At 49.1% G+C, this 12,985-nt stretch overlaps 1 protein-coding gene across 3 annotated transcripts in view; it reads left to right on the top strand.

Annotated features, from left to right (window-relative positions):
- IPPK (inositol-pentakisphosphate 2-kinase) overlaps window positions 1-12,985 on the top strand; it is a 49,891-nt gene that overhangs the window by 24,049 nt on the left and 12,857 nt on the right. For all 3 annotated transcript variants that reach the window (XM_019713833.3, XM_074330166.2, XM_074330167.2), the window contains 5 exons: window positions 1,682-1,740; window positions 2,306-2,378; window positions 5,746-6,025; window positions 7,189-7,339; window positions 8,011-8,113. In XM_019713833.3, coding sequence (XP_019569392.2) covers window positions 1,682-1,740; window positions 2,306-2,378; window positions 5,746-6,025; window positions 7,189-7,339; window positions 8,011-8,113 — 666 coding nt within the window. The remainder of the gene's footprint in view (window positions 1-1,681; window positions 1,741-2,305; window positions 2,379-5,745; window positions 6,026-7,188; window positions 7,340-8,010; window positions 8,114-12,985) is intronic.

A 12,985-nucleotide genomic window follows, 5' to 3' on the forward strand; every position in this document is an offset into this window, starting at 1 on the left:
ACAATGTTGCCACTCTGGAAAAATCAGGTTCTACAACCTCTCTAGGATTTTTATTGCTGCTTATTGTAATTGTTGTTGTTTTTTTTAGTGACCTTTCTGTGCTAACTTTGAGAAGTCTTTATTTTTTGTTGTGTGTGGCCTCTGAAGTCTCTGCTCGGTTAGCTTAGTGGGCAGCTAATGGTTTGACAGACTTTCTTAAATGCCTGGAACCAGTAAGCCTGTCAGGCTTTGTCAGGGCCTCTGTGTGCCTGCTGAGGCTGCCAGCGGCCTCAGCAGGACTTTGCAGCTCTGCCTCAGCCTGCACTTCCTCAGCACTGATCAGCGGAGGTGGGGCCTTCAGGGCCCTCTGGAACCTGTGTGCGGCCTCCTCCATGCCCAAGCTGTGCTGCAGTTTTCAGAGCCTTGTGCGCTTCTCACTCCTCAGCTTCTTCTTTTCGGCTTTAGGTTTTAGCGTATTGTTTGCCGCAACTGTTACCCATGATCTCCGGCAGTTTTGAAGTTAATATTTTTCATAAATGCCCCTGGGGGAAATGCCCCTTTTATACCTGGTAAGCTCTGAGATAGGTCAATGAAGACAGGAAACCAAGAGACTGGTCAAATAATGACCATCCTCTGTGAATGAGGCGTTGGAGAGGCTCCCGACCTGTTTAGCCCCCTTTGGAGGACTGTTTTCACCATGATTGGGACTGTTGGTTTTCAGGGTTCCCATGGAACTAGGGAGAGAGGGGGTGGGAATTCACTCTTGTTTAAATTTGGCTGTTTTTCTTGAATAAATGCTCCCCAGATTGTTGCAAGCCTCTGGTTTTAATTTTCAGAGTTCTGAAAATTTTGCTTCTCACAGTTTTTGCTAGTTTCTCATTACCCACATAGAGGAGAGAATTTTCAGAGGTGCTTAGTCTACCATTTTTGCTGATGTGCTTTATTTCTCCTTTGTGCTGTTATAACTTGCTAAGTGCTTAGGGAAAAGCAAGTATATGAGCCATTCCGTTTAGGAAATGGTTTTTATGGTCACCATTCGTTTTCAACATATATGATAGATTTTTAAGAACTATTTTTTACTGTGAAGAAGTATTTTCTCATTTAACTGAGAAAATACGGAATTGTATAAATGAGGTCACGTGCCTTCCCAGAGATCACTCTCGTTGTCAGTTTGCACATCCTCCCACACTTCTTCCTGTGCTAACAAAAATGCACGTTGTTCAAGTGAAAGTGAGGTGCTGCCTGTCTCCACACGTATGCCGATGTGTGCTCGCATGTGCATGCACACACATTTCTAAAGCAAATATGGGGTCTTGCCATAGTAATTGTCCTCATAATTGTTCTTTTCACTTGAAGAATCTTTGGGAATTGTTTGTTGTGTATCCTTTGAGGCTTTTTCATTGCATAGTTGGATATCATGTATAGATGCACATATTTTTTAAAATTTATTTTTAACAAAAGTAACATCATATGCTTCATTCTGCCAGTTGCTTTTTTCCTTGACTAAATCTTGATGATTAGGCTCTCCGAAGAGGGCCAAGGTTTCCTGGTTTGGAGTCAGCCGTCCACCCCAGTTCGAGATGTGCACCCGAGGTGGTGGCATCTCTTGAGACCTTTGCCATCTCAGTCACTTTGGCTGTTCTGTGTTAGAGTTGTGCTGCCCTCAATCCAGTCATTGACACACGTGGTGGTTTCTTAACAGGTGGCAACTGGGAAGTGGAAGCAGATAAGTAAATACTGTCCCCTCGATCTCTACTCAGGGTAAGAGAACGCGTCTACTTTGCCCCTGGTGCTGCCTTCCCTGGAGGGGAAGTTCTGTGAGGGAGACCACGGCGGGGGGGCATTCTGTGAGGGGTCCATGGGGGGCGTTCTGTGAGGGGGACCATGGGGGGGCGTTCTGTGAGGGGGACCATGGGGGGTGTTCTGTGGGGTGATGTTCTGTGAAGGGTTGGTGTGTGAAGGGTGTTGGTGTTCTGTGAGGTGGGTTCCAGCAGATATTCTGCAAGGTGGGGGCTGCTGGCCTGCCTATAACCAGGGCCCTGGGCAGGGCTCAGGTTCTTGCCTGGGTTGTCTCCGTGGGTTCCTACAAGTTACCTGTGGGTGCCAGCAGCTAGGGAGATGTTACCACAGGGAAGGGGCCAAAAGCAGGATGGGGATTAGGAGCAAGGATGGGGTGCCTCTGTGAGGAGGGCTGGGGAGATTGTGGCTCCTTAACCCACAACACTCAGATACCTGAAGCAGCCACTCCCAGTCATGTCCCCTGAGACACAGGCAGGTGAATGTAAAGACTGCTTATAATTCCATCAATAATCCTTTCCCCTTTTAGAAATAAACAGAGAATGTATTTTGCCTTGAAAAGCTTGTTGCAGGAGGCACAGAACAACTTAAAGATATTTAAGGTAAGAGTGGCTCCTGTTTTATGACCCTTTTGGGGATGGAACCAGTGGGTCTTGGACTGAGCCAGGTGAACTGGCACTCTGGTGCCTAACGGGTCTCTGTGACCTTGTAGACGAGGGCATCTGGACTGGGTCTGGCTTGGCATGGTCCTCTGGGTCCTTTTTCCAAGGCCCATTGATTCCACTGACACAACATGCTGTGATCCTTCCGATATGTGATGTCAACTCCTTGACCACTGGGTGGCCTCAGGCTCCCCTGATGCACAGAACCGGACTCTGGTTCTAGGGTGAGGACGGCACTGACGTGGTCAGGCTGCATTTCAGTCATCCTGTGTGTCCCTGAGGCCTGTGTGGTTGAGGTGGGAGCAGGAGCTACGTGGCGCAACCTGGCCAGTGGCCACACCTGTGCATTTGCTCCTGGTTAACTTGGGGAACTTGTAATTTGGAGACCTCCTTGTCAGTTAGTGAATTCTCACAGTCCGGCAGTTCTGATCATTCTGTGTCCTGGCCACGTAAGGAAAGGGTTCAGCACATGGAACATTCACTATCTGGCACAGGCACTTTCGGCTTCCTCATTGTCACCTGTATGGGTGCCCTGGCCTGGTGCTGGCAGGAGTGCTGTCATCAGAAGGGGTGAGGGAAGCAGGGAGCAGGGCTGGCCCACTCTGGAAGAGAGCTAGGCATGGCCTTTATTGGAAATGTGTCCCTTGGGGTTCCCCTTGTCATCTCCTTTTCTCCTTGCCACTGACTCTGTCCCCAGTCCTGTTTATGTCCTAATAAAGTGTAACACGTAAGAGCATTTGCGACAGGCTCAGGCTTGCAGGCCTCAAAGCTTTGGAGAGAAGTAAGGCTGTTGGATCAGACCAGCTGTGTGCCCTGTGCATCCAGCTCTGTGGATGGCGCCATTCTGCACACTGGGTGCCCCTCAGGGGGCTTGGGGGTGTGGGTGGAGGAGGGTCTAGTGTTGACTCACTTCCCCCATCTGGCTTAGCAATCTGATCAGAGTGAATCGACTTTACCCCACCTGCCTCCACCTTCCCAGCTCTAGAAAAGGAGGACATATTTCAAAATCAGTTTATATTTTTAATTCTTATAAAGACTTCAGGAATTTTATGTTTAAATTCTAAAGATAAATTTCCTTTCATCTGGGATTTAATTGGAACCAATTAATTGGCTTGCATTTTGTCCCACATGGACCCTTTTCTGCTGCCTTTGCTTGGGCTGACCTGTCAGCCCACACTTAAGCTGAGTGGTGGGTCTGGCTCGGCCCCTGGACGGACTGCGGACAGGGCTTGGGGCCTGGGCCTGAGAACCCAACTGTCTACTGCTTCTGCTGCTTCTGTTAAAGTCAGCATGGAAGAAAGTCCGGAGGTGGAGCTAATAGTTTCACAAGAAATGGATTAAGAGAAGGGATGCAGAATGGCTTTTTAAGATAATACCAGGAGAAATGAGGACATTTCCCCAAGTGCTATCACCTATAATGAGCACACTCTGGCTCTGAAGCCCGCGCCTTCCATCATGAAGTTCAGGGGTGGAGAGATTTCCTGGGTCATGGTCGTTGCCACCATCGTTCATACTACACGGCTGTAGCTCCGCCCACCCCAACACTGGTCACTTGGGAGACTTGCTGGGGGACATGTGGGGTAGTCACGTAGCCTTGGATGATGTCTCTGCCAAATGTAACATGAGGTCCTTGAGCAACTGTATTTGTACATGTAAAAGTCCCGTCTGTTCGGACTCCAGATACTGTAGAAGAGGTCACTCAAGTGACCCTTACATTTCCAGGGTCACTCAGCTGCTCGTGGGCTGGGAGGAGGGACCAGATAGCTGCCACCCATGGTGCCTGGTTTCGGCTCAGCACTGCCTCTCCACCTGCTTTCCTTCAGGGAGCTCCTGCCTTCCCTGTACCTGGCACAGTCTCCTCCCACTGTAAAGACCCATATCAAGGTCAGGATTCCCCTGGCCCTGTGCCTAGAGTGGCCTCGGTGTGTCCCCATCGTCCTGGACACCCACTCTGTGAGCTCTGACAGTGCCAACAAGGGATTCCCAGGGGCGGCACCATGCTGCTGAATCCCAGGACCTCACCGAGGGAGTAATGCCCTGTCCATACTCTTTGTTGGATTGAGTTGACTCCCACCTGCCACCTGGGGGCACAGCAGGGCTTGTCATCTTCGATATTATCTACCGCTGTGTAACAGCCACTTACCATCTCACAGTTCCTGTGGCCAGGAATTGAGCAGCATAGGTGATTCTGACTCAGGGTCCCTTGGAGGCTGCACCCCGTCTGAAGACCTGGCTGGGGCCAGAATCTCTGCTCCCAGGAAGGCGCCCCTGCCCCGGCCTGGGCAGGAGGTCTTCGTTCCTGGCCACTCGGGGCTCCATGGGGCTGCTTAACACGGCTGCTGTGATCTGAGAAGAGAACCTCCACGATAGAAGCCAGGCGTTTTTATAATGGACTCTTGCCGGGGATGTGCTGTTGCTTTGCCTGTATTCTGTTGGTCACACAGACCAAACCTCCAGTGTGGAGAGGACTATAGAGTGTGAGTATCAGGGATGGGGGCCATTGGGGACCGTCCCAGAAGCTGCTGACCACACCATCTCACAGACGAGGAAACGAGGGGCAAAGTGTCCGCCACTCTCTTGGAGTCGGCTCCAGCTCAGGGGTGGTGGACCAGGGTTCTCTTAGGGGCTTTCCCAACAGACACCACGGACCTCCTGACCCCGTAAAGGTCGTGGGGCTGGGCCCACTGGGTGTCCTTGCCCACAGCCCTGCGAACGACGGTGCCATAAGGAGATTCTTTGTTGGACTTGGATTTAGAAGACAGGATGGCCTTGAAGACGAAGATCTCCACAGTAGTGATGCTGGTGACCTCACCGGCCCTGGGGAGAGCCTGGCCCAGTTCATCACAGAGGACAGAAGCCCTCTGGAAAGCTGGCTGCCTACAGATGTCCACACTGGCCCAGAAGCTTCCCTGCTCAGGGTCTGACTGACACCATGTGTCCTTCAGGAGCATGTGTGTCACACAGCCTCTCGAGTACTGGGCTGGGGTCTTTGGGAGTTTGGGCTTTGGACTGAGTTTGCTGCCAGCGTGCTGCGTGTTCTGGTCTGAGGCTTTGCATTTCAGGCCAGGTCTCTGGCCTTCAGTTTTTGAGAACTTGTTTTCTTTTCCACGTTCCAGTGGGATTTACTTCTTGGTCAATGACAGTGTGCCTGAGGTTGGGTTTCCCCGCAGGGCCACAGTGTGCAAGGACCCCAGAGTGGGCAAATATATGATGTCAGGTCCCTTTGCTTGCCCAGGGTGGGGACAGAGGTGATCCCCCTACCCGCCTGTTGGAGGTAACACTTCCCTATCCCCTTTCCCTCCTGAAGAACGGGGAGCTGATCTATGGCTGCAAGGACGCCCGGAGCCCCACGGCTGACTGGAGTGAGCTGGCACATCACCTGAAGCCCTTCTTCTTCCCATCCAACGGCCTGGCCAGCGGGCCCCACTGCACGAGGGCCGTGATACGGGAGCTGGTGCGTGTCATCACTCGGGTGCTGCTCAGTGGCTCGGACAAGGGCTGGGCGAGTGCCCTGAGGCTGGGGCCCGGGTCACGGGGCCCGGGTGTCTGCGAAGCCAGCCCTTACCGCAGGAGCCTGCGTCACCCAGGTAGGCCAGGTGGGCGGCGGGAAGGTAGGCCGAGTCTGGGGTGAGGCCTGCGTGGGTCCTGCCTGGCTTCACGGGGCTTCTGCAGAAGCAGCCTGGGCCTTGGCAGGGCTCCCCAAAGCCAGCCCCTGCCTCTCAGCCCTATTGGGGAGACTCCCTTTTTCCTCTTCAGTCTGGGTTTATAAATTGCAGCACACGTTTGGGTTGTAGGGTTCCCCTAAAACACCATTCCACATGCCTATTCCTCCTCTGCGGTTTCCTAAGGGCTTTCTTACATTATGCTACTTTATCCTTTCAGTGACCCTGGGGTTAGCTTTCCTCAGCCTGTTTTTTATATGTGGAGAACTGAGGCACAGAAGTTGGAGTCCCACAGCGCAGGCCTTTCAGGGTGGGGGTGGCCGCAGTGGCCTGCGGTTTGCAGACAGGCATGAACACAGGCATGCAGGGCCTTTGTCTCTGGGCACCTCCTACTTGAAACCTCATTTCTCACAGACTCCCAGTGGCTGGCTGTGACTTGGTGACATTCGAGCTTCGAGGCAGTCTGATGGTGGTTTGGGTTTTTGTCATGAGTGTTTGTGGGCTCCTCATTCTCCCCTTTGTCATCTGCTGGCAGCTCCACAACACACTCAGGTCTGTGGAGCCATAGCCAGGAACTGATTTGGGGCCGACCAGCAGGACTGTGGTTCTTCAGTTTCTGTGCTGAGCCCTGTGGTCTCTCAGAGCCCTCAGAGGCTGTGACGTCAGAGGACAGCAGCCCTGCCCTGTGTGGGTCTTAGGTATTTTTGCCATTTGGCCACCCGGGCACAACAGATCACCACTGTCCTGTGTGACCACCCCCGTCTCCACATGGGCTGTGGCACCACAGACATTGTCTCACAGATTTGGGAGTGTCAACATGGTTGTTTTAAATTTTATGCCTTGTGGGGAGTGTTATTTAGACCGAGGGCCATCTTTCTAAACTTAGAGCTGGCTGGAGTGATGGAGTTGAAGGGTGCTGAGACGGAACAGAGGCCCAGCAAGACGTGGGCACCTGCCCTTTCCTTTGGGCCTGGCCCCAGGCACGTGCCAGCAGCCCCAGCTACTCCGTGGGTCAGGGTGCAGCCTGTGCCACCGCCTTCTGCAGTGCTTGACAGTAAACCTCTTGTTTTCCCCTCCTGTTCTGGTAGGAAGAAGCAGCGTGGAGCGCTCGGGGTTACCGAAGGGCTGTCTTCTGTACAAAACCCTCCAGGTGCAGAAGCTGGACCTGCTGGACATCGAGGGCCTCTACCCTCTGTACCGGCGGGTTGAGCGCTACCTGGAGGAGTTTCCTGAGCAGAGGTGAGCCTTGGCCGTGGCATCCCTGCCCCTCCTGAGCCCCTGTGGGGCCCGGAGCAGCGCTGATAATGAGATGGGGAGGACAGCACAGGCCTCCCAGGAGTACGACCCACCCTGGCCGCCTCCCTTCCTTGCCCCTGGTGTCAGGCCCAGCGCAAGGATTCAGTACTGCGTGACGAGGATCAGGGTCCTGTCAGATCACTGGTCACTAGCCGGTTTCTGGAAAAGAAAGCACATCCAGTGACAGACAGTCCGTGTCAGGCCGTTCGGTCCTGAGCAGGGCCGAGCCTGCAGGGGGCAGTGCTGCTCCACGGCTCAGCCTTTCCGTGTGCAGCAGGAGAGCGTCCATGGCCTCCTAACAGGTCGCTGGGGTCCACACCTGCGGCGTGTGGGGGGCTGGGACCCCCCCCACTGCCCCTTCACTGGAGTCTCTGCCCCCGACGCCATTTGGACGCCGTTTGTCATAAACAGATCACGTCCAGACTCTGCTCCCTAGGTTCTGGTCTTGCAAGTTCTCTTTAAAACTTGGATGCTTTAGGATAAAATGTAGCATTAGGAAGAGGATCCCTTAAGTGTTCTTTAAAAGCGGACGTGTGATTGTTAAATTGTTACCAGTTTAAGAAACAATTTCCAGTCAGCTTTCTCATCCTGCTTTTCTGTGCCTTTTCCTTTAGAAAAACATTGCAAATAGATGGGCCTTATGATGAAGCATTTTACCAGAAGCTGCTCGATCTGTCCACTGAGGATGATGGGACTGTGGCCTTTGCGCTGACAAAGGTGGGTGGACCTTTCCGGAAACACACTGTGTGCTCCTTAGGCTCTTAGCAACACTAAGTTGGGGTTTTACTGGGAAATATTGTTTCCCACTACTACCCCTGATGAGTAAAACAGAAAACTTAGGGAATTAAAAAAAAAAAAACAGCTAAAGTTTCCCCCAGATGGACTGGACCAGGTGAGGATTTGCTCAGTTGGCTCCAGCCACCCCCGGGGTCAGCCCTCTCCTCATCCCGTGCTGGGGTCCAGGGCTCACCTCTCTGTGCTTCCTTCTCAGCAGCCTTAGAACCAGCTGGAGCCAACCATCTCTCTCCCTGTGGCCCTCACTGGGGGACAAGACCTTCCGTAGCTGGGGCGGGGGTGGGGGCTTCCTTCCCCCAGAACTCAGGCCAAGGGGCAGCCTGGGACAATCTCGTAGGGAAGAGAGCCCTGATTCTGTTCTTTCTGGTTCTGTTAAATCAGGGAATTCAGAGGCTCCATGAACTTAGATAGAAAAAAAATTACATCTTTTGCTAACCTCTCACTGAAGTTTGATGTTTCCTTCCATTATGAATATGGCAGCAATCACTGCAGTGTCACAGGACCCCCAGCCGCACCACGAGACACCAGACGTTAGCATTTCACACTTGTTGAGGCAGACATTTCATGGTAGCTTTGCATTCACCACTCCTGAGGTTTTGTTATGTAGTTCTGTGCAACACGTTTGTTTAAAAAAAATGTGGCGTCTGATATGATCACCTGCTGTATTTATTTTCTGCATTTAACAATGTTATTCTGAGAGGGATCCGTCAGCTTCACTGGGCTGCCAGAGGTCTTGTCTTGCTAGATGCTAAAATGGTTAAAGAACCCTTTTCTAGTGGGAGCGAGGTGACAAAAGGCAAGAGCAAAACGGAGTGACCTCCTCTATATGCACCTGGGCATGCCCTGGATCCCTTGGTTCACCTGTCCTGGTGCTGACAATGTGCCAGGACAGGTGGTTCCCACTGTGTCTCTGGCCGAGGCTGGCTGCTCCCTCTTCTGTAGCTGTCGGGTTTTTGAGGATGAGGACTGAGGAAGTCCCCTCTGAAGCCAGAGCTGTCCTCAAGGTGGGGAGAGATCCAAAATGGAGCCTCTGCCTCAGAATAATGTGACCGAATCTGCCCTCTGTTGTCTGGAACTTGGGTACATTGATTTAGGAATAAATAATAGCATCAATTCTTTTCCCAAGGATGAAAACATATGACCTTACCTCCTTTTTTATACAGTTCTGTTTTTCAAAGTTCCTTCTAAATAAGCGTGGATTACTTTTTAATTTTATTTCAGTTTTTAACCTCAGATGTAAATATAATCTTGTAAGAGATTCGAGCAGTCATTATACAATTCTGCAGGGCTAAAATGAGTAAGTTGGGAGAGCATGAATGCTGCTGCAGAGATGCTGGTGGTATGTAGAGTGGGACTGGCCACTCTGGGAAACAGTATGGCAGCTTCATACAAACTAAACATGCAGTAGTCTGTAACCCAGCGCTGCTGGGCACTTGTCACAGAGAAGGGAAGACTTTGCTCACCCCAAACTGCAGGAGTGTGCCTGGCAGCCTTACATGGTTATGCTATCTAACCCTGGACACAACCCAAGTGTCTGTCAGCAGGTGACTACAGCAGGCCCAAACCAGCGCTGCTGGGCAATGAAAAACAACAAACTCTGGACACTTACAGAACCCCAGGTGAATGTCAGGGGGACTGCAATGACTGGTGGAAGCCAAACCCCAAAGGTCACATACTGTCTTTCTATTTAGATAACATTCTGGAAATGACAAAGATGCATTGTTGCCATGGGTTGGGGAGGAGGTAGAAAGAAGGTGGGCATGGCCTTAAAAGGTCAACATGAGGGATCCGAGCACTGATGGAACTACTTTGTATCTGGACTCTGCTGCTGGGTGCACGAATGTGTGATAAAACACATATACACACACACACACACACTCGTACACGCATGTACACACACACCCATTGTTAGACTCACACACTTACATACACACACACTTACACTCACACTCTCACACACCCACGCACACCCACTGTTACACTCACACACTTACATACACACACGCTTACACTCACACTCTCATACATGCACACACACTCTTACAATCACATTCACACTTTCACACACATTCACTCTTACACACACACACTCACACTCATACACACATGTACTCACACACTTACTCTCACACACACACTCAAACCCTCACATACTCTTACACACTCACACACACACGCACACTCACACACACACTCTTACATGGCTACATGTAAAACTTGGGAGATCAGAGTAAGATCATGGAGTGTATCAGTGTCACGATCCTGGCTGTGAAATTGTGCTATATAGTTCTGCTAGATGTCACCATTGGGGGAGGGCACTCAGCATCTCTGCATTGTTTCTTAAACTGCGTGTGAACCTACCATATCTCTAAACAAATAATTTAATGAAAAGATTCAAGCAGTGAATATATGTATAAAACGTGACTGTATTCCTGTCCAAGCAGTAGCTATCCATGGCTAACAGATGTATCGTTCCAGAACTACACACACACACACGCCCTCACACACTCACTCTCACACACACGCCATTCGGGGGATATGTCCACATTACATGTGTTGTTCACCAGCTTGTATGAATGTAACGTGGCTTGAGGTGTCTGTGCTGGAATATTAGTGTCCCTCTTTGTCCTAGCGAGTTAGGTTCTGTGCTTGCAACGAGAAGAGGGCTGTTCTGGGGAGTAGCTTGAGAATATTCTTCCACCACAGGCTGTTCAAGTTCTTTCTCAAACGCCGTTTATCTAATGTAGCTCTGAGGAAATGAAAGAGGAGGGGTATTGTCATCATTTCTAGGCTCAGGACCCTGCAGCTCAGAGGACTCTTGCTTGCTGTCTGTTAGGCAGTACCCTATAGCAGGAGTCAGCATACTTCTGTAAGGGGCCAGATAGAAAATGCTTTAGACTTTCTAGACCATCTGGTCTCTGTTGCAGCTCTTTGGTTCTGCCATTGTCCTTCAGAAGCAGCTACAGACAACACATGAGCACCGCTGTCCAATAAAACCCCAAGTAAGTGGCGGCTGGATCTGGCTCCCAGCTGTAGTTTGCTGACCTCTATTCACTTCTGCTAGTTAGTTTTTATGGTCCATTTTCTCTGTTAGTTTGGAAGTTACACCTTGTTTCTATCATTTTAGTGGTTACTGGTCCACTTTAACCATGCATATTTAAAGTCTAAAGTCAGTCCATAACTTAACCGCCCTCCATACCGCTCAAGCCTGGCCACACAAACACACGATGTAAGGAAATGAGATACTTTCATTCCAGTTCTCTCTCCCGACATACATGCAGTTCTTGTCTGTCATTTTGTTTTTGTCTTGCTCTTTTTTAAAAATCACAATTTACAGTATTATTTTAAACAGAGGTGTGTTTAGAGCTATCACGTGTTTGCCCGTATCTTTATCCAACATTCTTGCATCTCAGATCTTTCCTCTTTGTCCTTTTTTTATTAACAGCTTTATTGAGGTACAACTTACATACCATACAATTTACCTGCTTAAAGTGCACAATTCAGTGGTTTTTCCTTCATAGGTATGTGCAACCATCACCATAGTCAATTTTAAAACATTTTCAACTCAAAAAGAAATGCCGTACCCTTTAGCTGTCATCCCTTTATCTCCCCATCACCCCCAACCCCAAGCTACCACTAATCTGCTTTTTGTCTCTATTTGTCTGTTGCAGATATTGCATGTACATGGAGTCATTCAATATGTGGTCCTTTATGACTGGTTTTTTTCACTTAGCATAATGTTTTCAAAGTTCATCTGTATTGTAGCATATATCCATACTTTATTCCTTTTTATTGGTGAATAATATTCCATTGTATAGATATGCTACATTTTGTTTATCCATGTATCAATTGGTGGACATTTGGTTGTTTCCACTCTTTGGCTGCTGTGAATAACATGGGTATAAATATTTGTGTACAAATGTTTGTGTGGACATATATTTTTACTTTCCTTGGTTGTATACATGGGAGTGACGCTGCAGGGTCACGTGGTGACTTACATTCCCACCAGCAATGTAGGATGGCCCCACTTTTTTCATATCTTTGACACTTGTTATTTGTCCTTCTGATTTTAGCCATCCTAGTGGATGTAAAGTGGTATCTCATTGTGGTTTGGATTTGCATTTCCCTGAAGACTAAGAACATTTTTCATGTACTTACTGCTCATTTGCATATCTTCTTTGGAGGAATCTTTTTAGATCCGTAGCCCACTTTTTAATTATATGTCTTGTTGTTGAGTTGTAAGAACTGTATGTATTGTGGGTAGTAGCCCCTTATCAGATATATGATTTGCAAATATTTTCTTCCATCCTGTCAGTTGTCTTTTTGCTTTTTTGATTATGTCCTTTGATGCAAAAATGTTTTTAATTTTAGTGACGTGCAGCTTATGTATTTTTTTCTTTTGTTGTTCATACTTTTGGTTATCATATCTAAGAATCCATTGCTAAATCCAAGGTCATGAATATTTTTCCGTTTTCTTCTGACAGTTTTATAGTTTTACCTCTTATATTTAATTCTTTTACCCATTTTGAGTTAATTTTTGTATGATTTGAGCAAGAGATCCAATATCATTCTTTGCATGTGATATCCAGTTGTCCCAGTATCACTTGTTGAAGAGATGATTTTTCCCCGTTGAATGCTCGTGGCACCTTTGTGTTCCATTGATCTGTATGTATGTCTATACTCACGCTTATACCCTGTCTTGATGACTGTTGCTTTTCAATAAGTTTGAAAATGGGAAGTATAAGTTCTCCAACTTTGTTCTACTTTTTCAAGGTTGTTTTGGCACCCCTTATA

This window comes from Rhinolophus sinicus, chromosome 16, assembly GCF_057876585.1.
Source record: "Rhinolophus sinicus isolate RSI-liver-muscle chromosome 16, RSI-T2T, whole genome shotgun sequence".
NCBI lineage: Eukaryota > Metazoa > Chordata > Mammalia > Chiroptera > Rhinolophidae > Rhinolophus > Rhinolophus sinicus.